At 39.6% G+C, this 23,582-nt stretch overlaps 4 protein-coding genes across 9 annotated transcripts in view; 2 read left to right on the forward strand and 2 right to left on the reverse strand.

Moving 5' to 3' along the window:
* Positions 1-9,009, reverse strand: part of LOC309690728 (obg-like ATPase 1) — a gene marked incomplete at its 5' end in the record, with an annotated part of 48,621 nt that extends 39,612 nt beyond the window's left edge. Inside the window, 4 exons of one of the 3 annotated variants that reach the window (XM_082508013.1) lie at positions 1,430-1,573; positions 5,468-5,559; positions 5,679-5,846; positions 8,776-8,792. In XM_082508013.1, the coding sequence (XP_082364139.1) occupies positions 1,430-1,573; positions 5,468-5,559; positions 5,679-5,693 (251 nt within the window). Of the gene's footprint in view, positions 1-1,429; positions 1,574-5,467; positions 5,560-5,678; positions 5,847-8,377; positions 8,433-8,775 lie in introns of those variants that run through there. The other 2 variants (XM_082508014.1, XM_082508012.1) reach the window with 2 other exon arrangements.
* A 73-nt stretch (positions 9,010-9,082) lies between these two features.
* sp9 (sp9 transcription factor) lies at positions 9,083-15,896 on the forward strand. Of its 2 annotated transcripts, XM_082508019.1 has the most exons (3): positions 9,083-9,227; positions 9,741-10,819; positions 15,466-15,896. In XM_082508019.1, the coding sequence occupies exons 1-3, from the start codon at positions 9,207-9,209 to the stop codon at positions 15,503-15,505; spliced, it is 1,140 nt and encodes a 379-aa protein (XP_082364145.1). In that variant the 5' UTR covers positions 9,083-9,206; the 3' UTR covers positions 15,506-15,896. The 2 variants fall into 2 exon arrangements, with proteins under 2 accessions (XP_082364145.1, XP_082364144.1); XM_082508018.1 differs by lacking the exon at positions 15,466-15,896 and having other exon boundaries at positions 9,084-9,227; positions 9,741-11,648.
* cirsr (corepressor of RBPJ and splicing regulator) lies at positions 13,348-19,484 on the reverse strand. Its single transcript, XM_082508017.1, has 10 exons — positions 19,303-19,484; positions 17,645-17,739; positions 17,354-17,427; positions 17,198-17,211; positions 16,789-16,841; positions 16,657-16,705; positions 15,904-16,024; positions 15,138-15,244; positions 14,773-14,858; positions 13,348-14,428 (listed from the first exon to the last, which is right to left on the reverse strand). Exons 1-10 carry the CDS (start codon positions 19,372-19,374, stop codon positions 13,717-13,719), a joined length of 1,383 nt encoding a protein of 460 aa, XP_082364143.1. The 5' UTR covers positions 19,375-19,484; the 3' UTR covers positions 13,348-13,716.
* A 1,218-nt stretch (positions 19,485-20,702) lies between these two features.
* On the forward strand, positions 20,703-23,565 carry scrn3 (secernin 3). Of its 3 annotated transcripts, none has more exons than XM_082508022.1 (8): positions 20,703-20,778; positions 20,932-21,103; positions 21,233-21,414; positions 21,544-21,743; positions 22,438-22,650; positions 22,742-22,904; positions 22,995-23,175; positions 23,288-23,565. In XM_082508022.1, exons 2-8 carry the CDS (start codon positions 20,948-20,950, stop codon positions 23,447-23,449), a joined length of 1,257 nt encoding a protein of 418 aa, XP_082364148.1. In that variant the 5' UTR covers positions 20,703-20,778; positions 20,932-20,947; the 3' UTR covers positions 23,450-23,565. The 3 variants fall into 3 exon arrangements, with proteins under 3 accessions (XP_082364148.1, XP_082364147.1, XP_082364149.1); XM_082508021.1 differs by having other exon boundaries at positions 20,710-20,778; positions 20,936-21,103; XM_082508023.1 differs by having other exon boundaries at positions 20,710-20,778; positions 20,936-21,103; positions 22,754-22,904.
* Positions 23,566-23,582: the final 17 nt, after the last annotated feature.

Raw genomic sequence — 23,582 nt, forward strand, 5'->3', positions numbered from 1 at the left:
CATCTGACTCAAGGGAGGAAGCAGTGTTGTGCTCATTCATAACAGACAACTTAGCAAATAACCAGTTTTAAATGGAATCTTTAGGCATTTTGTTAATCGAAAACTTCCAATTTGTTCCAATTTCTAAAAATGATTCCAAGGAGAACAGAGTTTTTCATGCATAAAATATAATTTTCTGTACTAATAAGGTGGTGGGTAAAGAGATATTAGTGGGGAAATATAGTTAACCTATACCATATTTACCCTATACCCTTTAGTTAATCTATCTACTGTCCAAAGAAGCCTCATCAGAAATGGCTTCAGAGGGAAGGCTATCAAGAAGCCACTTAAAAGAAAGGGAGAAATTGTTGAGGTACATATCCAGCAGTACCAAACACGGTGGAGGCTCTGCCATGATAGAAAAACACACCGTCATAGATTGGCCTCCACAGACCATGGACCTCAACATTATTGAAGCAGTGTGTGAAAACACAACAAAACACAGCCAACATCCAAAGAGGAGATTTGAATGTCCTTCAAGAAGCCTGGAACAGTACTTAAAGAAATTACAAGAAAGCTGTGTAGAAGAATAAAGCTGGCCATACCAAATATTGACTTTCAAGCTCATTAGAGTAATATAAACTCTTTTTTTTTATCTTATATGCTGCATTTGCACCTATTTCTCATTTTTATAACAAAAGATAAAGTAATGAGGGGTGGCCCAAGACCTTTGCACAGTACTGTAAATGACATTAATATAAAAGTGACAACAGATTCATTTTAAGGATCACACACGCGTATTAATGACAGCTTATTAAAGGTATTGTAGTCCAATGTTCACTGCCAATAGACACTTAAAGTAGTACTAAGACAAGACCAAATATAAGACATAATTAATAAATGGTATTTGGTTGATTGGAAGGTTATGACAGCAGAATGGCTCACTGATGCGTTTGTTATAATCTGAACAACACTGCAGGTCTATGGCACTTAAGAATAACATATATGAGGCTTTTAGATGCACAGGTAATAATTTTCAGAATCAATTCAAAATGCTTATGGTTGTTTTTAAATTATATTCTTTAAATAAGAAACATGCAAAATATCATTTGCGTGACCTTGTGAGAGGTGGGGAGGTTTAATTGTGTGGTTAGAGGGATAATTAGTAATAAAAAGTGTCATCTATGCATATGGCTACGGTATATCTAATATACAACATAGCGCAGGAAATCTGAATTGAACCTGCTTAAGCAGTTTCCATGAGTATGTATGATAACCAGGTGATGAAAGATGCTTTGGCTCTTCTTTGAAAGAAGCAGAGAAGCAATCTAAAAGCTCACAGCTACATGTCAACAACATTGGTATACGTTTTCTCATACCTATAGCAAGGGGACTGTCAGAGACTACAGATCTGAAGTGTGAATAATACGGGAACGATGAGACCTCATACCTGGCAGGTTTATGGAATTGGCAGAGGAAATCATAGCGTTCATCTGGAATGGGCACTCTGCTTTCATTTGGGTCAATGGTGCAGAAGGGGAAATTTTCAGCCGCAGCCTGACTCTTTGTCAGCACGTTGAAAAAGGTTGACTTACTGAAAATAAAAACAGCAGTGAGGTCAAGGCATCTAAAAGTGCTGCTGTGTAGGGTCTGGTGGTTCAATAGCATGATCCTAAAACATGTCAGTTATTTATGCAAAATGAAGTTGTTGTTTTTTAATCTGCACACGAGGCAGAAAAGGTTGCGCTAACAGGCTGAATATTTGAGCTCTTGAATATAAAATCCTGCGTCAATTACAAGGTTAGATAATCCCATAATAGATCTGCTGTAAATGGATTCGACTGGCTGTTGAACAGGACTCACAAAATGCAGCCTCATGTTGTGATCACAGAGAGATTTATTTTCTATGGCACAAGCAGCTCGAGTGTACTTCAAAATCTACAGACAATGGTGAGTGTCTAAGAGTAATGATGGCATGGCAGTTACCTATAATCCAGGACTTTCCATCTTTATCCCCTCACTCAGTGCTTCACATTGAAATTATTGTTTGTTAAGTCCTATAGGCATGAAATTGCTTGAGACTGCCAAAGTGCATGTATTAATTCCTTATATAAAGCTAGATTGATTTTCTAACATACTTGAAGCTTTTCCCGGGTCACCTTGGGTAAAAAAGAAAAGTAACACTAAAACATCTCTCAGGTGTAGACTTTAATGCTTAATATAGAGAACAGCACAGCAATGCACACACTTGCTGCAGTGCAAATCTGAGGGTGATGTGACAGTAAGTAAAAGAAAAAACAAAAAGAAGATTAGTAGTTTGCAGCCAGAGTTTGGGTGTTTTTTCAGCTGGTGGGTTATGGAAACTAGGAAGTCAAGATTTGTAGCTATGAAATCAATCAATCTTTTTAGTGAAAGACTAACACTTACATTTAAAGTGCAGTAACTCAAACAAATGTGTTAAAGAGCTCCGCTACGGAGCTAAAGGTAAACATCTCATGACTAGCTAGCATAGGCTAGGATTCTCGCTGCTCACTGGATTGTTATTATGAGACATCTTTTAATAAAGATAGCATGTGTCACTGGTGTTCAAATTAAAAAATGCCCAAATGTGAACTTGAACAGGGATATTAAGGGATGTTTATCATCTGGTAAATATAAAGTCAAAGCTACAGTTTGTAACTTTCACATCTAAATTTCATTTTCATTCAAGTTCGATTTTAGTCCAACAATGCTGGTGAAGCCCATCAGTGCAAGGTAAGGATCCTGGTAATTCACAGTATATTAGAGTTTTAAACCTGGAGCTCATTTTCCAGGTTGAATGCTATGTTTCCTTGAAGTGATGCCAACTGTAGTGCGATGGGCTTTGAGGTATGTTTTCTCTCGCTTGGCAGGTGGTGTCAGAAGTGTCAAAAGGCGGTGCATCAGGCGCCATAGGTTCAGTGTTTATATAACATAAAAAGACATTTCATACACTTCTGCTTTCCTTTAAATAAACTGTTTCCTAGACATCGCTGGTGCTGATTGCAGCTTTAGTTTCTACGTGCAGTTTGAGCCAATCAACAAGTGGTGGAAATGGAACAATGGAGATAAGGTAGGCTACACTAACTAGGACTGTGGGGGGGGGGAATCTAGCAAGTATCCAGGAAAAGTTTCTGATGGAAGTGTTTCTGTAATTTCTTCACTGCCAGAAGGGGAGACAAAAGCACATGCACATGGTGACATACTAACTTTTTTTTTCTTTTGCGGGGAGGTTCCACCTTGATTGGTGCAAACATGTAACTTGGTGTATATCAAGGATTTATATCTCTGCAGGATATACATGCTTTGAGCAATGGATGCTTGTTTTAACAAGTCATATCAGAAGTTAAGACTCTCATGATAGTCTACTGGTCAGTTCTTCTGTCTGAATGCCTTTTTAATCTTGATAATCTTGGCTAGCATCATGCAAATGGTCTTATTCATTGTCATAATGACACAGTTGGACAAATTTCTCCACTCACTATATAAAAACAGCTGAAAATGCATAGCTTATATAAGGCATACCAATCTGAGGTTATTATTCAGTTATTGTCTTGTTTTTACATTGCCTTCTAAGTCAAATGGAGCTGCGGAATAAGGCAAAAGGTAGATACTGTGTATTGGTAGCATAAGAGAAGTGAAAGAGATTTTATGCAGACCATATAGTGTGTTTCTCTAAGCCTTAACAGACAAGAATAAACTTTTTTCCAGCCTATGAGCAGGAGAATGGCAGTAAACACAGTGAGCATGTGCTGTGGTCTAAGTGTAGGAATAGCTGAAAGGCTGGCTGAATCACACTCTCGAGTTTCCCATGTGTGAAGAGTGGTCAGTTACGCCCAACTAACAGCTGGCTGGCATCTGAACATAGTTCATTCAGGAAGAAACCATAGGAGGGTTGACAAGTTGTACTTTGACATAAACGTGGTATGGCAGGCCGCAACCTCAGTGAGTTCTACTTCTTAACCCAGGAAGACATTGTGGTTTTGCTGGGGTAAGAAACGAAAACATTGGGCACTAGAGAGATGATGAGATGGTGTGCAATAATCTTCAAAACAGCTACCAATACACACCACATGTGAACAAATGGCTGCAGAAAACAGGCTCTGTATAAATATCTCCTCCCTCTAGTAATAAGTGTCTGCTAAAAAAGAAGAAGAAGAAAAGAACAGAAGAAGAAATCCAGCTTGTCCACAGTTTAACTAAAACAGTAAGGCTTACTTTCATTTGACTAATTACAATACAGAGCATGGACAATGTTTCCAATGTCCTTTCAAAAGCCATTGGTTTTCCAAAACTTTCCAAACTGCTCGAAAAAACAACTGTTCTGTTGAAAATTACTGGAAAAAAAAGTTTCACAGAGGGGCAAAGTGATGAGAACATGACAGCTGAAAAGGAACATGATGTATCACCGTAGCCCTTTCTGTAACTCAAAGGGGCCTACAGGGAAGTCATGGTGGGGTCTGCACTGTTATTACACTATGTCACGGATGTTGCTGAAGGTCTTAGATGTAGTAGATGCTGACAAAAAAGATTTGTCTGACCAGGTGTGACATGGAAACGTGATGTCAGCCTTTTGACTCACAGACTGCCTGAGACGTACACTGAGCTTTGACCAGCAATGGGCTTTGCAGAGCGATAAGTGAGCTTTCAAAACCAATCAAGAACCCCACTCCCTCATTCAGTAAAAGGACAGAAACAATAGTAGACAGTAAGAGGAATGCAGGGTTTTTTTTTTTGCATGCTGTCATTCAGTTCAAATGCAGCACGCTCCCACATGTAAGGTGTTGCTCTTTTATTTTTTCTACTTTTTCCACTGATTTAATAGTAATATTCAGCATTCATAAATCCAGACATTGAGGAAACAAAAGGCATGCAAACTTTAACCTTTTTTTTTTTTTTATCACCGTGGGTTTTTATGAGCTGCAGATGCTTGACGCCCCAGGTCTACCCTTATAACACTTTTCTGCTGTAACATTCAAAAAAGGAAACAACGGTAACATCTGAAGCCTTTGTGAAAGGATGGGTAGCTGAGAGAGAGGGTTAAGATGCATGCAAGGGAAGACCTGGTTTGAAAACCTCTTGCGGAGTTTGATCCCTGCTAGTAGGGACACATGTGGCTCCAGGAATTTAAGAGCTTTTCAAACATTGTTGTGGTTATTCAGGAACACAGAAACGTTTCCCACAGTTATCCAAGGAGCAGCTCTTTCTGGCACGCAGATTTAAAATCGTGCCATTTATTCATTTATTTATTTATTTATTTTTATCACCATGTAGCAAGGCATGCAAAAGGTGTAACATGGAGAAACTCTCATGGAACAATGAAATAAAGGTAGAAGTTGTCTGCACTTGTCATGCAGCAGCTTACATCTTGTCTTACATACAGCAAGTTGGTGCAGTTCAACAGTAGACATGGGGCACATGAAATGTAGTGAGAAGCCCATCCTGTCTGTATAAATAAGGTTTTACTCACCCAACATTGGGCAGGCCAACAATCCCTATTTTCAGCGAGGTGCCAAACCTTCCAATCAATGGTGGTGGCTTTAGTGCATCAGCTCCCTTGCCCTAATCAAGACAATGTGGAAATGCACGCAGTCAGAAAAGCACTTGTCATTGCATAATCTACAGGGTATGCTATAGTTTTTTCCTTTTTTTAAACAAATCTGTTCCTTAATAAAACCCACCTTTTTTGGAGCCATTTCTCACACTAGAAGAGTCCACTGAATTCCACTACAGCTATAAGAAAAGCTCATTCATTGAAGGAAAATGGGCTAAGCTAAGTCCTCAAATGCAACCAGTCGACTGCACTTTAAGCAGATCACTCGCTGCGCTCAAAATAGAACCTGCAGCCCCTGGAAATGAAAGTTGACACTGTAAGCTGGCGAGCTGACCTGCACCTCCAAATTTAGCTGTCGATAATATTGATGCAGGTCGATGAGCTCCTATAAGATCAGCACTACAGTGCTGAAGAAAAGTGGCTACTAAAAGCAGATTTTTTCCTTCTCAGAGGCTTGACTGTATTGTCTGATTTGATTTTTCTTTTTCTAATGAACATTTCCATCGCCAGTCTTGGTGCTCGTCTAACTTGGGGCTTCCACAAGTTGTAATTATTGTGGGTCTCAGTGCTCAAAGGTTTGCTCAAATTTGTCTTGTTCCCTTGTTTTATAGCTTGTTACCTTCCCATGGAAATAAAAGCTGATTGTCAAGTGGTTAATTTCCCAATGCACTTCAGTTTATGCCATCTATTTTCTGACTGTGGTCTCTCTTTAGTTGTCACTAATATAACAATAAGAATTCATGGAAAACACACAACTGAAATCCATGCAAAATATATAACACGTTATCTATACATTTATTTTACAAAAAAGCCATAAAATAACAAAAAAAAGGATAAAATTGACATATTTGTACCCATTTATTTTCTATAAACTGGGCTTCCTCTGATATTGTGATCCAAGTGGACTTCCCAGATAAAAAAATGTACAGCTTCAGCACCACAGAAGTAAAGTATAACATCCTTTTCACTCACAGTTTACACTTCAACCCCCTTTTGAGAGAAACAGGTGTAGCCACATGAGCACACGAAATTACAACAATTAGTTAAACATCCTCAAATAAACTTCCCGCTGCAGAAATACAAATTAAAGCACACAGGGGCACAACCAAAAACCATTGCCCCATCCAGCAGCCTGTCTAGTTTAACATGCAGAAAATGAGGCTCTAATAATCTGGATTTGAGGCAAGTGAGGCTGGCTTTGTAGAAAGAATTTAAATGAATAGGTCTGAATTAATCATTTATCTTTTGTTGATGGATGCACCCCCACTTAGACTCATCACAATAGATGCAGAGCGTTTTGTTCGACCAAATAAATCATTCCCATTGTTTAAGGTACATTGATCAATCTAATGGCTTGTAATAGGCTCCTAATTGCCACAGAGAAGTGCTCACGAATGGAGTCCAGAATTACAGATTCAACTCAGAATTTTCCTTTGAATGACAAGGAAAGATCATGTTCTCCCCTCTTGTCCCAAATAAACATGCTATGAAAAAACCACCCATATTTTATCAGCCTGGGTTAATGGAACTAACACAAACATTTCTGTACTAGTACATTTAAATAAAAAATATAGGTGGGTAACATTTATCAGTGCACAAGGGTCTTGTGATTCCTACACACGTTTCTTTGTTAGGAGCAATGTGAACGGTCACACTGCTCATCAGAATAATTATAATAGTAATACATTATTATTATTATTATGAAGAAGAAGAAATATTAATATAAGAACAACAATAGCAGATTTCATTTTAACTATATAATTCATTACAAACACAGTAAACAAAACTAAGAAATAATGGTAATCTGAAATTAATTGCAGGGTGAAGATATTTTTCATGCAGGAAAAAAAATTATAAACGCTTACATTAAATTTCATTTAATCCTCAGACTCGTTTAACTTCTTTAGCAACAATAAACTGTGCTTATGTAGAATAAATGCTTAATACTGTTAACAGCACTCTGCCAAATTGTCATGATTGCAAAAAATGATTCCATTTTCTTGGCAGCGCCAAGTAGCCTGTTTGATGAGACTGATTTTTATTCACCCTTCTAAAGGTGGGGCTTTAAAGCAAAAAAAAAGAAGGGAAAAAAAAGAGTATTTGAACAAATTGCGCCTGTGTTTACTGGCAGCATTCACACTCTATAATAGAGCATTATTTGCGCGTTTTGAATACTGTAATGCACATCTTTCGGTCAAGCCTTTCTCTGGAAAATTGCTTTAACTTTTAAAAGGATGATGATTCACATCAGAGCAGGTCAATTTTACATTATGCCATTATCCCTGAGCGTTTTTAACAAGCTATGAAATATGCGGCTTTATTGAATTGTTATATTCAAAGGGAGAAAAATAAAAGTCTCGAGTTTAGAGAAAGGAGAATAATAATAATAAAAAGAAGAAGAAGAAACTGGCGAAACGCGGCATCCTCTTCATTGTCCGCAATTTAATTAAATGTGGGATTGGGCTGGTGTTAAAAAAAATTATTTCTCAGCTACAATGAAGACATCGCGTTAATAAATCGGTTTAATGGAGATGACTGGCGGCCTTACAGCAGGAATCTCCTGGATACTGAAACTTCTCTCCCCCCTCCTCGACTATAAAATACTTGTCTTTTAAAACAGATCTACTGCTTTCACTTATCAGGTGAGCTGTCATTTTTAATTAACCCCTCACCTGCGTCCCTCCACCCCCCAACAAGTGGGCAGGGAGGTACGCGTGTGGCACTGGCGCGCGCAAACACGAGCATAGGCACAAATAAGTGGAGATTTTGGCTGGAAAAAAGTTAACTGATTAATTGCGAGTCTTGCATGAATCTGCTTTCCTTCACCTATAAAGTCACTCGAATGCAGCAGGCTCATAAATAATCTAACTGCGCTCGGAGAAGCGGAGGTCTGCGCTGTCAGGCCTGTTTCTGGACTTCTTGGCTAAACTTTAATCCGTCTCTGATTTCCCAATATAAACACAACCACTTTAAAACCCCAGTCGTTTCCCACCGTGCCTAACACGCAGCAGCTTGCACTTGCGCTTGCACTTCTGCAGACCGCTCTGATAAAGCCATCTCCGAGTTATCTTTCACAAGCATACAGACTGCGCTTAAATCAACAATTTCTCAATGACGTGTTGCGCATGATCTGAATATTTAAAAAAAATCAGAAGGGAAAACCTGGAGCTGCACCTTAGAAGCCGCAATCTACAAAAGCCTTAGAGAATTAGTGAAACGCTTACCTCTTGGAGAACTGACGTGTTAAAAAACTCAATTCTGGAATGAAAGGAGACATTGAGCCTTCGTGTGAGAATACATAAAAATAACTGTATGCATTTAAAAAAAGAAAAAACACCAAATCGTGTCTTGTATGACAGTCTGGCCGGAGGCTGCACAAACAGATGATTGACGGCGGGGTTTTTGGTGTTTCTGTCTGTGGTCGGCTCTCTCATTGGCCGACTTGAAACCCCGGCCATGAATGCAGCTATCAGATTGGCTGCGCGTCCTCGCCAGCTGTACTTCAAAGAACACGCTCGCTACAACTAGGTAGTGTTGGGAGCTGCGAGCCAAGAGAGAAACCGTGTGACCTGAGTCAACACGGTAAATCTGACACAAATTGGAGCCATACAGCACTGAAATCGCGAACCCTCTCATCACAGCACAGACCCTGGATATGGCTACGTCTATACTTGGGGTGAGTCTGACTTTGTGTCCAAGCACAGAAGTTGCGCGTAAAGTTGTCGCCGCTCACTTTGCTGTGCGGCGGGATGTGTTTGTTGCTTTTCAAAACACGCGTGTTTTCCACGGGTAGAATTTATCATTTTCTCAGTTACTACAATTAAAACTTTTAATCTTGGACAAAACGTATAAAACATGGAGATGAAACTTTGCAGTCGTTTAAAGATTTTCTTAACATGTTTAGAAACTCCATGAACACTTTTATTTCTTACCTTGCTTTGCTTACATGTTACACACTCTGTACACATACACGCCTTTAAGAAGAAAATCTCGGGTTCATTCGCTTCCAAAGACGTTTCAGTAAAGTTATGAAATTTTGTCGTATTTAATTAATTTTAGTCATGTATGCTGAGTGCTCTCCAAGCCAAGCGAAATGATTTTCCTCATTTTCTCGTTTGTTATTCTCTGTTCTAAGCCCATGTGTGTGTGTGTGTCTGTGTGTTTGTGTGTTTCTTTTTTTTCCACCCAGGAAGAACCACGGTTTGGAACTACACCTCTAGCGATGCTGGCTGCAACTTGTAACAAAATTGGCAACACCAGTCCTCTTACAACTTTACCTGACTCCAGCGCTTTCTCGAAAGGTGGATTTCACCCGTGGAAAAGATCCTCCTCCAGCTGCAACTTAGGATCCAGTCTGCCCGGTTTCACGGTAGCGACGAGCCGCGCTTCGACAGGACTAACACAGACCAGTGGCACGAGCAACAGCGCCTTTTGCTTAGCCTCCACCTCCCCGACCTCGTCTGCGTTTTCCACAGAGTACAGCGGTCTGTTTTCCAACTCCGCCAGCGTCACGACCCAGGAATCTGGACAGTCAGCTTTTATCTCCAAAGTCCACACATCAGCAGAGACTCTGTACCCGCGCGTGGGGATGGCGCACCCCTACGAGTCGTGGTACAAGTCGGGGTTCCACTCAACCATCTCCGGTGACGTTACCAATGGTGCGTCCTCGTGGTGGGACGTTCACACAAATCCCGGGTCGTGGCTCGATGTCCAGAACCCCGCGAGCACCCTTCAGACCTCTCTGCACTCCGGCACCCCGCAGGCTATCCACTCCCAGCTCAGTGGCTACAACCCGGACTTCTCCTCGCTGACCCACTCGGCGTTTAGCTCCACTGGAATCAGCCCCTCTGCGTCTCACCTACTGTCCACCAGCCAGCACCTGTTAACGCAGGACGGTTTCAAAACAGTCATCCCCTCTTACACAGACGCTTCTGCCGCCAACGCCATGATTTCAGGGGGCAGTTCAGGAATAAGTAGCTCCTCGAGGTCGTCCAGGAGGTACTCTGGCAGAGCAACATGCGACTGCCCGAACTGCCAGGAGGCTGAGCGGCTGGGACCCGCCGGGGCCAGCCTGCGGAGAAAGGGACTCCACAGCTGCCACATTCCCGGCTGCGGTAAAGTGTACGGAAAGACGTCTCACCTCAAAGCGCATTTGAGATGGCACACCGGCGAGCGGCCTTTTGTCTGCAACTGGCTTTTCTGTGGCAAAAGGTTCACTCGGTCCGACGAGCTCCAGAGACATCTGCGCACCCACACCGGCGAGAAAAGGTTTGCTTGCCCGGTTTGTAACAAGCGCTTTATGCGGAGTGATCATTTGAGCAAGCACATCAAAACACACACGGCAGGTGGAGGAGGCAAAAAGGGAAGCGACAGTGACACCGACACCAGTAACCTGGAGACCCCGAGGTCCGAGTCCCCAGAACTTATTTTGGAAGGGGTGAACCCCAGAATTACTGTTAAGGATCCGTCTCCTCACGACGAACCCTGAGGCATCTCCCAAAAAATCAATCCAGATTAAAACAAAAAACACACAAAAAAATAATAATAATAATAATAAAAACTGCACAGCAATGAAAACGGGTCTTATCTGACGGACAGTAAAGGGGAAAATGTTTCCAGAAGCGATAGCAAAATCTAAAAAAATATATATTCTCCACAGGCGTGACGAGTATTTCATTCGTAAATTCATCTTTACAAAAAAAAAAAAAAAAAGAAAGAAAAAAAGAGTGATTTACTGTAGGCCTTCGGAAAATTTGAGGGAGACAGCTTGAAAATGAAATGGATGTTTGCTAATGCGCGAAACCTGTTGAACTTTGGTTGGACAATGTGAGTTACACCTTGTATATTGACGACTAAACTATGTGTTATTTTCATGTAAATGTTAGGCTATGATTGTTTTATTCGTGTTGGTATCCTGGAAATCAGGGAGTTTACTTTCGACGCACTTTGTGGATATGTATGTAAACGGCTTTTTAAACTTTGGTTAACCATTTTATTTCTTTGCTAAAAAAATTTATCTATATATAAATGTTTACCTGTATAAAGTCACACGTATAAGGCTTTCATTTTATCGTAATTAAAACATCTTAAAAAAGGCTTTAAGTGTGTGATGTAGAGTTTATATATTTTTTGTTTATTTATTAGGTTTAAATCTAAAAATATATATTTTTTATTTTTTTACTTTTTTAAAGTGTGACAGCTCATCACAGGCTTTCTTTTCCTTCTTAAAATCACCTACAATACGTCGACTTTAACTATTTCCTCTATGGAATAAATCAATGTTTAATGCCCCGGAAAAGACATTTCATGCCCAAATGAAAATCTTGTTAAATGGTATTAATTATGACTTGGAGCACATCGCAGCCCCATGTGTCTTGTATTTGCGATTAGGGATTCGTGTCTTATCAAATATCTAATTAATCTCCGAGACATCTTTTGTTCGGTTTCACTTTATCGAGGGGTTTCCAAGGGGGTTCGCTGACAAAGGTCCCCGAATATTTATTCTAATTGTCCAAATTAACTGCTTTCATTTGCATAGCAATCGATGGACTGAGAATAAGGATGTGGCTTCTTTCTCTTTGCCAGAAACACGTTATATGGGAACAGTTTTTTAAACTTCAGAAAAAGACGGGGGGCAAAGAGTCACATGCAAATGTTGAATTTTAAAATGCTCTTTGCACGGCGCAGTCAAACGGTAGCTGCATGTTATTTGAATATCAGTGGCCCCGCACTGAAAGGGTTCAAGGATGCTCTCTGACTTCTTTGTGCTTACCCAGTGCAGCGTCCGACTCTCAAAGAAAAGGCCGGGGAATAATTACAGCATGAATCCAGGACTAGGAATACGTCACGGAAAAGCATCTCATCCAGACACCCTCTTTTTTTCCCTTTTCTTTTTAAGGAGGATGTTAAATTGACCAGAAGGCAATAGGAGGGAAATTATTTTCATTTCCTTTTGTGTAGCAGCGGCTTCAAGGAAACGGGCAGAAAGTGAAAACTATCAAATTACTACATTTCCAATCTGAATTTAATCAAAAAATATATAAACAGCCTAAATAATAACGCTGAAATTTAATATTTTGTCGACACGTTCAGCAACTGTTTTTTCCTCCATATTTTTATTATTATTATTTTGGGGGGGGGGAGGCAAAATGTGTCATTTTTATCGACATCAAAACAGTTTGCAAAATCTGCAATTTGTAAGTCTAAATGTCAAAGAAAAATCGCTACAAAAATTATTTAAAACTCTACAGGTTATATTTAATGTAAATGTCTCATGTAAAAGTAGCCAATGAAATAACTGCAATTGTAACTGCCTTAATTTATACACATCTACTGCATGCCTTATAACGGGGTGTCGCTGGCTATTTGTACACAAATTATTCTTTGTCTATTTTCATTTAACGCCCGGAAAAAACCCAACGAGCGTTTTACAGAGATTCATGGATAACGCACTTTAAAGGCCATTAAAATTCGGGGAAACTGGTCTTAAAATTTTGTGCCCATTACTAAAAAAAATAAAATAATAATAATAATAATTTGGGGATTTAAAAAAAAAAAGTGTATGAAATTTCTATGAGGTGTCCAGAGCACAAAAACACACGGGTATAAAGACTGACGGCTCATCAGTCCACGTCTTCACTTTCATGAAATTTGACATTAAACTTAAACATCGCGATAAATAACTCCATAAACTAATTGATTTAAAGATTTAATCAGAAAATAACAGTCCTGCTTTTAACAAAAAAAAAAAAAAAAAAAATCTAAACAATTTTCACAAACACAATCAAAAAGTAAGATTTAAAAATTGCATCAGATGAATTTTATTATTTTTTATTTTTTTGGTAGTGACCCTGAAAAGGAGTCCAACATTTTCCCATCAATGGATCAGATGCAAATTGCTTTTAATGGTAACCAATTCATTTAGACCCTTTCATACAGTACAAAACAGCATCAGTGTGCACTGACATGCATCTAGATATTTTCTGTTGACTGCTTCCCTCTGCTGGAAGAAACGGAGATCAACACACAATTTCTTCTATTTAAATAAAGGGACCCTACATGCATAACAAAAATTACTACTTAATAGATAGTGCAAGAGACATGCATGAGATTTTCCTTTTTCCTTTAGTTCTATATGCAGGAAAAACAAGCTTAAAGAAAGGAGGTCAGTGTCTTCTATTTGTTCTGTCCCCACTTCTGTCTCTTCTCTCCCTACTCTTACTCCTGCTTCTTCCTCTGCCCTCCCTTTCTCTTCTCCTTTCTCTGCTTCTGCTCCTCCCATCTGCTGTTCTGCCTTTCCTTCCTTCTGTGCTACTTCTGTTCCTCTCACCATCTCTACTGTGACGTCTGTCTTTACCTTCGTCCTCCCTGCCTCTCTCGTGGCTTCTACTTCTGTCCAAGCCAGACTTGGAGCTGCTAGGTCTCTGCCTGTCCCTGCTGTTGTGCCTCTTTCTCTCTTGACCTCCTTCCAGCGTGATCGCGTTCTTGGGGCTGCGATTCCGACTCCTGCTCCTTCCCCTCTCTATCCTTGTTTGTCTATAATCTCCAGACTCCTCTTTAGTCTGCTTCTGTCCAGTGCGAGGGCTCGGTGACCTGCTCCTGTGAGAAGAGGCCTTTCTCTGACTCTTGACTTGTCGCTCGCACTCAGAGCTGTTATCCCGACAGGAATCTTTTTTCTTGTTCTTCTTTCTCTTCTGGCTCTTGGACTTGCTATGACTGTCTGAATCTGAGCCACTATCATCACTGCTGCTGCCACTGGAGGAGTCACTCGAGCTGTCGCTGCTTTCATGCTTTTTCTTGTGTTTTCTTTTGCTCTTCTTCTTCTGTTTTTTGCTCTTCTTTTTCTTTGCCTTCTGCTTTTCTAGCCGATCCAGTTTTCTGCAAAACAAAAAATAAAGGAAAACAAGCATTCAATTAAAATTCTTCAGTGACGCAGCGGACATTTAATTTGTGCATAATAAATTCTGATTAGGCACAAAGTTTGCAGAGATTGGAGTTAAACACTTCACCAGAAACGGAAAATGTAGTGATTGCATTATTTAAAAAATGCATTAAGATACAAGACAAAAAACTAAATGTAATATAAACATAATAGGAAAACTGGGCCTACAATAGCTATAGACACTAAAACATATCACACCATGTTTTAAATTTTGTCTAAATATTTACATTTTATTTAAATATTAATGAAATAAAAGTGATCATGTGTGAAGGTTTTTCACCTGAGGAGTTTCTGTTTTTGCTTGGTTGTTAAAGATTTCAGGAATTCCACTTCGGGGTCTTCCTCTTCCTCACTGGCCACATAATCCTGGAATATCACAAAGCACACATAACATTACAATTTACGAATAAATATAAGCCCTGACAATAAATCTACATTGATCGGCTTTGACAGTGACAACACTTCTTTATTAAATCTACTTATCTGACTTTTTATTTTACACTTTTCTATAAATCTATTCGATCAAAAGACAAACCGCATCTGTAGTTAGTTATTCTCTCTCCCGTTCAAGGGTATAGTTTACAGTACGCGTGTGTTCGTATATTGTCCTGTGTGCACGGAGATGACAGTGTGAGACACAATTACCTGCAATGGATCGCAAACAGTTGAATTCCTACCAAGGACAGATTTTTTCAGAGCAAACCCACTGTTTCGCATCTCCGCCATTAACTCCGAGGGGTGCATCGACGGACCTGTTGGCACAAATCACAGCCTCAGAGTCCCATTGATGTCAGAGCCATACCATCCACTATCTCCACAGTGGGAATTTCAGAGGCGGCTTTGTTAACAGAATGGGACATCAAATCAACTCACTCCACTTCCGGCTGAGCAAATCATACAATATCATTCTCTGCCAAAGCAGCAGTTAAGGGAATCAGAATACACAATAATTACATTTTTTCTCCCGGCACAGGAGGGGGACCATTACAGCACTCCACCATCAACACCACTGACTGGACTCTCCCAGGGTAAACATTATTACTTTACTACTCAACTGGCTGATTGCACAAGTCAGAATCAGCTCAAGGCCGGGAGCTCCAGCAGAAGCCAGAGAGGGACGATACAGTCGGTGTACCTGCTGCGAATCGTGTGACAGGCAAAGCTTCCCAGTGCTCGCAAATTTTCTGGCGCTTTATTCTTTTGTAGTAATAATTATTTGAGTTTTTCCACTGCAAAAAGATTCTGTATATGTGCACTACAGCTAAACTCATTATTGATTATCCTGCCATAAAATAAAAAACTGTACCCAACAATAATAGTGGTGTCTTTATATAGATGTCAAAGCAGCGTTAACACAGAATTTCTCATTTAAAAGATTAAAAAAAAAAAAAAAAAAAAAAAATGTATTTACCTGCGCCATCCTCTGAGGTCATAGAGCTGGCATTGATACCTGACAGTCCGAACAGAGGACACTCTCTGTCCGTGTTCACGTGGCCCCATTTGTGACATTTGATGCATCTCACGTTGCGCACCTTGGAAAGTTGGGCAATAACAAAAATTAGAATTGGCCGAACACTGGAGGCACATGCAACCCTTTAATAATAAGAAAAATACACTATAATTCACAGAGCATTACATAAGACGGTGTTTGCCATTTTCTCTTTAGCTTCTGATCCTCTAAAAAACAAAAACAAATAACTGTCTACAGCTGACTCTGTAGTCATAGGCTACAGAGGGATTTTTCTAAAAGGTTCATTTGTAGGATTTGAATGCATAAATTTAACATAGTTTCTTTTGTCACTTGCTTAACATGACTCTTAAGCCATTTTCCACATATAAACTGCAGCCCTGAACTTTTCAAGGACTTGCCCGACACAGGCACATGTGAAAAGTGGTTGTCCTATGTCCTACCTCCTGCACGCTCTACCCATGCAGCTTCTTCACCTAAACCACACGGTTTATTTCCAGTAGTGCAAACGTGTCTAAAGCAGACCGTTTCCTGCTGTGCGCTACATGTGAGAAAGGGCAACTGTGGAAAACATCCCGACCTGACGCTCCTGAAATTCTCCCAAGTTCATGTGTGAAAGCAGCTTTACACATTAACTGCCAGGCTGGGGGATTATTTGTGCAATATAAATTTAAATAAATAGAACTCATTACACACCTGGATTCCAAAGGGCTGATCTCTAATATTCATGTCATCCTTTGCATACCTAAAAAGATACAATTTAAAAAGTAATGCAAATTCTGGCAGCAATGCAGAAAACTTCATTGTGTATGAAAATCAACCACTTACTTCTCTCTAGGAGCTCCTTTCTGCCACTCAAATTTGTACTCTTCCTCCCCCTCCTGAAAGTCAGAAGTCTTTCATTACAAATTATAGTAACTTTTCTTATTATAAATGAATGAACCTATATAAGTTGTTTGCTGTCAAACCATCATGCACATACAAGTAACTGAATATAAAGGTAAAAGCATTAGTTTATATTTATAGTTTTAGGGTCACCGGGACCATATAGTTTGCAATGCATTCATAAGATTTTTTTTTCCTGAAAACACAGTTTATGATGTTTAACCATAAGGTGTTTTTTTAAAATAATTATTTCTAATTTAGGTCTGTGAGTTACAGACAACAACACATTTGTGTTCACTTAATTTCACCACACCTGGTCTGAAACAATGATGACAGTAAAATTTTACTTTACCTCTTTCTTTTCCTCTTCAGGACAGAAGACAGTTATGAGGAGAAAATAAAAAGGAACAAGCATTTACATTAAAGGAATGTTTTTTTCTTAACAACCACATTTTCAGAATTGAGATCTTTATTACACATTACAGTTGTTTCATAAAATACAACCTACCTTTGGATGCTCCGGGTGGAGCCTCATACATGAAATTCAGGCCATTTTTAACACGATCATCACCCATCAACAACCTTTAGGTAAAAAAGCAATTATTATTTAAACAGTATTTATCAACATTTACAAATAAGAAGTTGGAGGATGTTGTAAGACAATGTCTACTGTAGATTTTGTTCTTGCAAAAGAAAAGTTTTCAGTTTACTGAGTGAAATATTCAATATTCAATTATAAGTGTACAAAAACGTGCGTTGTACGTGTTCTTTCAGGTATCTTCCTGGGTATTTATCTAACCTGTTGTTGTAAGTGTCTTGCTCTTTCAGATATGCCTGCATTAGGTCTTCTTGCTTCGTCTTCTCGAAGGTCAGCTTCTGTTCTGCTATCCATACCTACAACAGAAAGAAAGAAAGAGAAAAGTCATTGTTGTTCTATTTGGATTAGACTATTTGCTGATATTTTCATTTAGTTGTACAACTTGTCATATTTTTTTCCATTTCTTCTTTATTTTTGTGACAAAGACTTCCATTTAAAAAAGTATTATATTTGTTTTATTATTGTGAAATACAACTATATACCATTCAAAACTCATCACCAGCTGTCTTTTGCAACGTGAATCACTGTTTTTGTATGTACTCAATTGATACTATACAGGACTGCTTTATTTATTTGTTTTTTGAATTTTAAGTAGCCAAATATCAGATGTTTTTGATGTATCTATCTCAAAATACAGGTCCTGATTTACTTTCCCCTCTTTGTGGTAAGAACGGTTAGTGAAAGTTTCAGGAATTTTCAAGAAATTTTTCAGTATTTGATATATTGATGATTACATTTTACAACAATCATTATAAATGTCCAAACTTTGGACCATAAGAGAGACATAAGAGAAGCCATAAGGTAAACCTTTTTTAGTCCTACTCGTGGGGAATTTGTTGTGTCACAGCAGAAAGTGGACAGTGCAAAGTTACAGCAGCAAAAATAAAATTTGCCCTTCACCTCCAACCGGTCACGGCAGCCCCTCTGAGCCTGCTTCTACTGGCGATTTCTTCCTGTTTAAAGGGAGTTTTTACTTCCCACTGTTACCAACGCGGTTGCTCTTGGGGGTCATATGATTGTTGGCGTTTTCTTTGGAATATTATAGCGTCTGTACCTTACAGTATAAAGTGCCTTGAGGCCACTGTTGTGTGTGGCGCTATATAAATAAAACAGAATTGAATTGAAAGTTTTAAAGGCAAATCATATTCATATACCTACTACCAACTCTTCAATCCATATTAAACTAAAGACGATTTTTTTAATATCACGAAGTGGTTAGTTTGCTTAAAGAAGTTGGATGAGCAACAATTTTGATTGCTTTTAAACACTTAAAAAAAGAATAAAACACTAAATACCAATCTGCCCTCTGTGATAGTATCTTTAGGATCTCAAAGTAACCATTTTGGCTGTTAAACTACTGCATCAGAGGTGCACAATCAAACCCACCCTATACACTATGGATGCCAATACTATAACTTTCAAACACTCACATTGAATCAAGTAGTCAAAAGTACATCCAACAGTAAGCAAATATGAAAAGAAACAACATAAAAGTAAATAAATGGTCACATCTGGCCAGACTTCAAATGAGCAGCATGTGACTGTGAGCTATATTAAAAAGTTCAGAGTATTAATGTTCACTCTGTCGCTAAAGATCGCAGGGAAGCTAAAGCACTCACTCTTCCTAGCTTTATAAAACATCTCTACCAGCTAACTTTGTTGGTTTATCCAACCTTATGGTTCACATAAAACAGACTAAATAAAATTACTCACTGAAGTCAACAATTAACAGTCAGCTAATAAGGCAGTCAGCATAGTGTAAGCTTTTCAGACGTAGCGAGCTAGGCTAGTAGCAGTAGCTAGGAAGCTAAGCTTGCGTTCAGTAGTTTCAGCAGCGTCAACAGTTATCAAGCAGTTACCTTTTTGATATTTGACTTCGATGCAGGATGAAAATCCTTCTTACACATAAAATTAGCAAACGACTTCCCCATGGTGGCGCGCCAATAGCGTTAGCTGAGTGAAAAACGTTTAGCTAACGCAGGTAGTAGCGTAGCTTCCTCGGCATGTAAACAAAACCGCTGTCACGAAGATGGTTTTGTATTGGTGTCACGTGACGTATTCAGGCACGCAGATTGATTGGTCTGTGGGATGGCAAAAATCACGTGACACAGTGTTGCCTAAACTGCAGCCACAGTATTTGGAAAATGTAAATGACCGTCAATTGTAAAGATGGAGACTGAAATAAAGGCAGCTCTGCAGTTGTGCGTGTGCAGTTTTATGTATAAAAACACAAATAAAAAATACATTATGGGTTTCGTACTATTCTTTGACATTCGACGTATTTGTCAGTGACCTCAAATTTGCTAATTATATTAGTAAGGTCACCAGAATTTATTTCTATCGCTAGAAAAATACATCAAAAGTTACATTCTTATCTGAAACTGCCTTTGGTCCATGCGTTCATATCAAGCAAGTTAGATTACTACAATGCTGTTTTTGTTGTTGTTGTTGTTTTTTGTAGAATCATTAGAAGAATGATTTCATCTTGCTCAGAAAGCAGCAGTCATAGTCCTTACACGGGAATGTGAAAATACTATTTTGGCGCGATCGTGGCTCAAGAGTTAGGAGTTCGCCTTGTAATCGGAAGGTTGCCGGTTCGAGCCCCGGCTTGGACAGTCTCGGTCGTTGTGTCCTTGGGCAAAACACTTCACCCGTTGCCTACTGGTGGTGGTCAGAGGGCCTGGTGGCGCCAGTGTCCGGCAGCCTCGCCTCTGTCAGTGCGCGCCAGGGTGGCTGTGGCTACAATGTAGCTTGCCATCACCAGTGTGTGAATGGGTGGATGACTGGATATGTAAAGCGCTTTGGGGTCCTTAGGGACTAGTAAAGCGCTATATAAATACAGGCCATATTTAAATTACTAATTACTAATTAATTAAGAAAAACTTTCAATGGTTTGGCCACCCAGTACATTAGGACCAATGACTTGTTCAGTGCTTTTAATCCAACTAGACTTCTCGGGTCTTCAGGTGCAGATCTGTGGTCCTGAAACATGTGCCTGCTGACCTGAGTTCAATAAGAAAAGTGTCTGAATTCAAAAGAAAACTTAAAACCGTTTTATTCTCACAGGCCTAAACACAATAACTCTCTCTCTGTTAACGTTTTTTAATCCCCTTGAGAAACTGGAACACTAGTTTCTTATGTTTTTATCTCTTTTGATAAAGTGAAGTGAAACGTACATAAGAATAAAACTGACAGCAACAGTTGTGCGCAATTCTTTTAACTACGAAAACGAAACTGACTTCATCTCGGTCACGTGACTGCACTGTTTCCGCGTTTGTGAACTTTGACAGACGAAAGAAACGCACGAGAATAGAAACTGATGGTAACAACGCTGGGTAAGTCTGCTTATGTGCTATTCAGCGCTATACGTCAACAGTATATTAACATTACAGGGCTTACAAGTGACTTTGTGTGTTTACGGTTTACTACATCTGCTAAATCTGAGCACCAGTGAAAACTGTCTTGGATAACTAAGACCTTTCTTTTAGATAGTTTGAGATTAATATGCGCCCATCTTCGTGTGACACCTTTGTGGCTCTGCCCCCATCCACTGAGGGACAGCGCATCATTTTTGGGAAAAACTCTGACAGGCCTTGCGATGAAGTCCAGGAGGTTGTGTATTTTCCTGCCACAGACTATGCTGCAGGGGAGAAGGTTGAGGTAGGTAATAAAGAGACCATATCATTGCCCTCCAACCTTCAGTCTACCACAGTGCTACTCCTTGCGGAGCGTCCCAGCTGATAACCATTAATACCTTTTGCCCTTGTGTGTTCTTCTTTTTGTGAAAAGTGCACATATATAGAGATTGAGCAGGTCGCCCACACTTATGCAGTTGTATTGAGCAGACCAGCATGGCTGTGGGGGGCAGAGATGGGTGCAAATGAGCATCAAGTGTGCATTGGAAATGAAGCAGTGTGGGGCCGACAGAGTGCAGATGGCGAGGAGGCTCTCCTCGGCATGGATCTCGTCAGGTAAACCCGCCTGTATAGAAGTTGTCTGCTTTTTAAAGTATCTATATACTTAGCTTAATGTATCCTGATGTGCAAAAGAAAATGTAATGGCATGGTCTCCGTTTAAAATTTTGTTTGTCAATTTCACAGGCTTGGACTTGAGAGAGCTGATACAGCTGAGAACGCAGTGACCGTTATCACCGAGCTGCTGGAGAAGTACGGTCAGGGAGGATCGTGCATGGAGGATGAAAGTAGCTTCACCTACCACAACAGCTTCCTCATCTCAGACAGGAAGGAAGCATGGCTCCTGGAAACGTCAGGAAAGTACTGGGCAGCAGAAAGAGTCGAAGGTAATTGGAAAGAAAAAGTTCACTCTGAACATAAGACTTCTTTGGCCAATTCAGGGAATACTCTGGGAAAGTAGACATCCTAAATAGACCAGTAACTTTTATATAATGTTTGTGATAAGTAGTAGTAAAAAGAATAATGGATGGGAGCTGTTAAATTCAGAAGAGAAGATGAATAAATATTTTCAGTGTGTGCACATTTATGGGTATTAAAAGGCATAAAAAGCACAAAAGGACTGAATCGCTCACTACTCTGCAGTCTGCAAATTTTGCAGGACTCAAGAGGTGAGCCTCATAACAAAATGCACATTAGTTGGATATTTACACTGATAATTTAAGTAAATTAGATACATTAGTCTATACGTGGCATTAGAACAAATACAAAAATTACACACATTTTATGTCCTTTGGAATAAAATAGTGGTTACTACATTAAAGGGCAAAGTCTCAGCTTTTAATTTCAGTATATCTGGAAAGAAAGAGGTGTGTTTGAGATTTAACAAGACCAAAACCTGTCCTAGATGTACTTACACATTCTGACCACCAGAGAGTGCTGGCTGTCCTATTCAGAATACTTTCTAACATTTAAAGGACGGTTGTTGTTGTTGTTTTTGTTTGTTTTTTTTACCTCAGTAAAGGAAAGTTAGAGTAAAATAGATTTAATTTTAGTGACTGCTCATGTTTTCCTCTTCTACAGGTGGATATCGCAACATCTCAAACCAGTATGGCATCACCATTAAGATAGACAAGGAGCATCCTGAAATGAGGGCGTATGCCCAAAGTAAGGGCTGGTGGGATGGGAAGACTGAGTTCAACTTTGCCACGGTCTACTCCTTTATGACTACAGCCAGAATAGAAGCCTCTGGGAGCCGATACTGTGAGGGGAAGAAGTTGTTGGAAAAGAGCAACGGTTAGTCAATGAACACACTCAGAAAAATTGGGGTCACAGGAGGACAAAGGTTACATAATCTGCACCACTGGTGTGATTTTATTTACTGAAGGTCATATCACAGCAGAGACAATGATGGATATCCTGAGGGATAAAGATAGTGGCATCAACATGGAAGGCATGTTCATGACCACAGGAAGTATGGTCTCTGTGATACCCACGGATCCCGATCTGCCAGGGGTTCACTATTTTACAGCAACTCCAGATCCTGAAAGGTATAGTACTTAATGTTATTTTAGCGCTTAAAGCACTCTTCCAATGCATTTCTACTGATGATCTCCTGGGTTCTTCTTTTGTAACAACAGGTCTGTATTCAAACCGTTCATTTTCGTGAAAAACCTTCACCCGTTAAAGGAGACGTCTTCCCCGAGTTACGGCCTAGATGACCCTGTGAAGAAGAAACCCCGCTTCCAGAGCAAGCCTGACCGCAAGCACGAGTTGTTTGTCAAACATGAACTGGTGGCTGCCATCATTGAGTCCCACAAGGTTTTGCAGTTTAATTCAATTCAAGCCTGCGATTTATGTAAAATTATTATTTTGTCTTGTGTGGGCCTTTTTTCTGAACGTGTGCAACTTGTGTTTTTTCCTTTCTCTGTAGGACAGAGGAAGGAAGATCACAGAAGGTATGAGGCAGCTGGAGAAGGAGATGATAAAAGAGATGGAGGAACATCTTTTACATGGTGTTGAGAGCCCAGATTTTCTGGTGAACTTGTTTTCAAGTTCTATCCAGAGGGAGCTTTCTGTTTACAGCCAAAAATGAGGCCAGAGCCACAACGTAGTTCCACACTTTGCAGGATACTGTTCAGAACTATTGCTTAGAAAGTTGAAGAGAGTGTAATGTTCTTAAATCCCATGACATTAAAGTCTTGACTCTTATTTAATGAATCATTGAT

The sequence above is a fragment of the Aulonocara stuartgranti genome (assembly GCF_965226115.1).
Source record: "Aulonocara stuartgranti genome assembly, chromosome: 16".
NCBI classification, from domain to species: Eukaryota; Metazoa; Chordata; class Actinopteri; order Cichliformes; family Cichlidae; genus Aulonocara; species Aulonocara stuartgranti.